The 5,000-nt window shown below is 46.7% G+C and overlaps 1 protein-coding gene across 1 annotated transcript in view; it reads right to left on the bottom strand.

The window, feature by feature from the left end:
* Nucleotides 1-5,000, bottom strand: part of fer1l6 (fer-1 like family member 6) — a gene marked incomplete at both ends in the record, with an annotated part of 112,298 nt that overhangs the window by 100,030 nt on the left and 7,268 nt on the right. Inside the window, 5 exons of the mRNA XM_080765628.1 lie at nt 222-339; nt 1,079-1,169; nt 1,815-1,916; nt 2,953-3,139; nt 4,814-4,970. Of these exons, the coding sequence (XP_080621754.1) occupies nt 222-339; nt 1,079-1,169; nt 1,815-1,916; nt 2,953-3,139; nt 4,814-4,970 (655 nt within the window). The remainder of the gene's footprint in view (nt 1-221; nt 340-1,078; nt 1,170-1,814; nt 1,917-2,952; nt 3,140-4,813; nt 4,971-5,000) is intronic.

Below are 5,000 nucleotides of genomic sequence, written 5' to 3'. Positions count from 1 at the left end.
CCTGTACTGATTACATTACTGTCTGACTGTACCCTGTACAGATTACATTACTGTCTGACTGTACCCTGTACCGATTACATTACTGTCTGACTGATTACATTTCTGCCAATAAAGTATTAAATCAATCAATCAATCAATCAATAAATATAGACGATGCAGTTTGTCCAGCACCTTCTAGCGGTGAGGCGATCATCATCATCATCATCATCATCATCGTTCACCTGTAAGACACACCCTCTCCGATGCCCTCGTTAAGCTCTGGATTGTCGTCGACCAATGAGAAGTTCCGGGTGGAGCCATAGAGGTTTACCCAGGCCGGACCGAAGGTTGGCAGAAAACCTGGAGTGGAGCCGGACGGAATGGAGAGATGGAATGGAATGGAGAGATGGAATGGAATGGAGAGATGGAATGGAATGGAATGGAGAGATGGAATGGAATGGAGAGATGGAATGGAATGGAGAGATGGAATGGAATGGAATGGAGAGATGGAATGGAATGGAGAGATGGAATGGAATGGAGAGATGGAGTGGAATGGAATGGAGAGATGGAATGGAATGGAGAGATGGAATGGAATGAAGAGATGGAATGGAATGGAGAGATGGAATGGAATGGAGAGATGGAATGGAATGAAGAGATGGAATGGAGAGATGGAATGGAATGGAGTGATGGAATGGAATGAAGAGATGGAATGGAATGGAATGGAATGGAGAGATGGAATGGAGTGATGGAATGGAATGGAGAGATGGAATGGAGAGATGGAATGTAATGAAGAGATGGAATGGAATGGAGAGATGGAATGGAATGGAGAGATGGAATGGAATGGAGAGATGGAATGGAATGGAATGGAGAGATGGAATGGAATGGAGAGATGGAATGGAGAGATGGAATGGAATGGAGAGATGGAATGGAATGGAGAGATGGAATGGAATGAAGAGATGGAATGGAATGGAGAGATGGAATGGAATGAAGAGATGGAGAAGACAGTGAATAAACGACAAGACGATGGTTAGTGTGTATATTTCCACCCCCCATCCATCCATCCACCCCCCCCCCGACCCATCCATCCACCTTTATCTACCTTTATCGCCGTCCTGCTCATTGGATATCTGCCTCAGATCGATGTAGTGCGTTCCTATGGCAACGTCATTCATGCTCCCCTCATCCCATACCTGGAGAGGATGGCGGAAACGATTCATACCCCCCATACTGTACTTTATTATGACAGAAAAATATGCATCTTTGCTTTAAATGCTCAGAGATGAAACATGTACGATAAACTCACAGACAAAGCTTCTCCAAGGCTCAAAACAGGCGGATGGCAAGAGAGTAAACATTCTGTAACATCTGTAGAACACACTGTTGTGTTTTCTCAAAACAATGGCTGACCAGGAAGTAAAGGCCTTGTGATCACAACTACCAATAAGAACACAGGGAAAACTAGAACACATTAGCTGACAGCAGTCTTCAAAGCAACCACTAGATGATGCTAAATACTCTTTTCCGTCAAGAGGCATGACAGTACTGAAGACCAATACTGTACGTTATACTGTACTGAAGACCAATACTGTACTTTATACCGTACTGAAGACCAATACTGTACTTTATACTGTCCTGAAGACCAATACTGTACTTTATACTGTACTGAAGACCAATACTGTACTTTATACTGTCCTGAAGACCAATACTGTACTTTATACTGTACTGAAGACCAATACTGTACTTTATACTGTACTGAAGACCTGCCACTACATTTCTGTCAAAGTATTGTAAGTGAATAAATTCGTCCAAAATTCTAATTGGTCTATAACTCCTACCTGGATCTTGATTCGTCGACAGAGAGGAGGAAACATCTCAGTGAAAACAATCTGTTCGTTCCACACAGGATCAGCTGTGGACTTCTGGGTGGAGGTCCTACCCTGTTAATGAGATGGTAATGAGATGGTAATCCATACTATGTCAATTATGTGGTAACTAGATAAAGTGCCCCTCAGGTCTCCACCAGGGGCCAGGGCAGGTTGTGGCCTCCTGGTGGCGCTATAATAGGACAGGTCTCCACCAGGGGCCAGGGCAGGTTGTGGCCTCCTGGTGGCGCTATAACAGGACAGGTCTCCACCAGGGCAGGTCAGGTTGTGGCCTCCTGGTGGCGCTATAACAGGACAGGTCTCCACCAGGGGCCAGGGCAGGTTGTGGCCTCCTGGTGGCGCTATAACAGGACAGGTCTCCACCAGGGGCCAGGGCAGGTTGTGGCCTCCTGGTGGCGCTATAATAGGACAGGTCTCCACCAGGGGCCAGGGCAGGTTGTGGCCTCCTGGTGGCGCTATAATAGGACAGGTCTCCACCAGGGCAGGTCAGGTTGTGGCCTCCTGGTGGCGCTATAACAGGACAGGTCTCCACCAGGGCAGGTCAGGTTGTGGCATCCTGGTGGCGCTATAATTAGACAGGTCTCCACCAGGGGCCAGGTCAGGTTGTGGCCTCCTGGTGGCGCTACAACAGGACAGGTCTCAACCAGGGGCCAGGGCAGGTTGTGGCCTCCTGGTGGCGCTATATTAGGACAGGTCTCCACCAGGGCAGGTCAGGTTGTGGCCTCCTGGTGGCGCTATAATTAGACAGGTCTCCACCAGGGGCCAGGGCAGGTTGTGGCCTCCTGGTGGCGCTATAACAGGACAGGTCTCCACCAGGGGCCAGGGCAGGTTGTGGCCTCCTGGTGGCGCTATAACAGGCCAATGTGAAAAGGGTGACATTTCTTCTTACGCCTCGGATGGCAATTGGATGATTTGAGGCATTTTGTAAAAAAAACCCACTTGTTGGTGGCGTTATAACAGGCCAATGTGAAAAGGGTGGATATATTATATATAAACGGTTTATTAATGGATTAAATAACCTCCGGGCAATACATGTTAATGACATGCTAATGACATGCTAATGACATGCTAATGGTTGCTAATGTCTTACATTAACCCCGTAGAAGCTGACCACCACATAGGGATCCACCAGGGCGGCGCTGTCTCCTATGAAGGCCTTGGTCATGTGACCCATGATGGAGGAGGAGTTTCTGGGCAGACCTTCTGCTCTGAAGACCTTGACCTTGAACCTGGCCCAAGGTCGCTCCGAGGGGAAGGAGGGGGGGAGGAGGAGGTTCCTGGAGGGGAGGACGCGCGCGCACGCACGCACGCGCATGAATGAAAAATCATTAAAATGTGCCTCAAATCTTTTCAGAAAATTGTCATGATTTAGAAAACTTTTTTTTTTTTTTTTTCATTTCGACGTCAGGCCTGAATGGGTTCATTTCAAAGACCCCCAGGTTTGACATGCATTCTAAAACGGGTATATAGTCCCAATACTTGATTCTGATTGGCTGGTTACCGTCACGTGAGCGGTGTAAATTCCACCGATAACCCACACTCCTCCAATCACAAGGGGCTATACTTGCCGAGCAAAACAAGGATGTCTCGCTCTGGTGGCGCAAAGCGTAGCTATACTTTTGTGAATTCAATCGTTTTATTAGGTTATTATTGCTATTATGTTTGTAACCGTTTTAGAAAAGCAATAAGCCACTCGAGGCCCTCCAGCTTACCGGGTATTTTACACTGGCCTATACGCCCCTAGCCAGTGTAAAATACCCCGTAACCTGAGACCTCTCGTGGCTTATTGCTTAATAATCTACGGACCCCCCATTTGAAAACATATTCCAGGGACCCCCAGAAGAGAAGAGGCTCTAACAGTGCTACGGACCCACATTTAATGGCATTTCTATCTCTGATAGATTTATATTCTGAAATCAATGTTAATTGAGAGTGTACAAATGATTCCATTTGGAACAATGTCAACATTTTTTAATTAATTAATGAATTAATACTTATACTTTGGCCTTCACTTTCAATCAGAAACCACCATCCAACCAGTCTGACCATTATAATAACTGATACAATCAGAAACCACCATCCATCCAACCAGTCTGATCATTATAATAACTGATACAATCAGAAACCACCATCCAACCAGTCTGATCATTATAATAACTGATATAATCCAACCAGTCTGCCCTGCAGTGCAGCTCAAATTACTGGTTTTCAAAGTAAAATGAACAACAGCTGCTTGTGTTGCTGTTATTTGTTATAAGTATTAATTATCACATTTGCTTGATTGCCTTCAAGTTACAGACCCACAAGGGTCCATTTGGTTCCATGTGTTACACTCTCAGAGTCACAGACCCATAAGGGTCCATTTGGTTCCATGTGTTACACTCTCAGAGTCACAGACCCATAAGGGTCCATTTGGTTCCATGTGTTACACTCTCAGAGTCACAGACCCATAAGGGTCCATTTGGTTCCATGTGTAACACTCTCAGAGTTACAGACCCATAAGGGTCCATTTGGTTCCATGTGTTACACTCTCAGAGTTACAGATCCATAAGGGTCCATTTGGTTCCATGTGTAACACTCTCAGAGTTACAGACCCATAAGGGTCCATTTGGTTCCATGTGTTACACTCTCAGAGTTACAGACCCATAAGGGTCCATTTGGTTCCATGTGTTACACTCTCAGAGTTACAGACCCATAAGGGTCCATTTGGTTCCATGTGTTACACTCTCAGAGTCACAGACCCATAAGGGTCCATTTGGTTCCATGTGTAACACTCTCAGAGTTACAGACCCATAAGGGTCCATTTGGTTCCATGTGTAACACTCTCAGAGTCACAGACCCATTTTGGTTCCAAACTATCATTTAGCCGGGGACCCCCTGGAACTCTCTCAGGGACCCCTGGGGGTCCCCGGACCGTGAGGTCATAGGTCAATAGGTCATAGGTCGTATACTTGTCGATCTGCTCCTCGGTGTCGGTGACCTTGTGACCTGGCGGGATGACCTCTCCTTTCCCACACACACTGATGTCCACCTTCACGTGACCCTTGACCCCGCAGCTGCGGTCCGCGGGGTCCGTAAGCACCGCCCACTTATTGGTGAACTGGTGACCTGTGAGGAGGAGGCGGAGACAAAGATGAC

The sequence above is a fragment of the Protomyctophum bolini genome (assembly GCF_963924005.1).
Source record: "Protomyctophum bolini genome assembly, chromosome: 6".
Taxonomy (NCBI): Eukaryota; Metazoa; Chordata; class Actinopteri; order Myctophiformes; family Myctophidae; genus Protomyctophum; species Protomyctophum bolini.
This window is presented reverse-complemented; position numbering and strand designations above follow the sequence as displayed.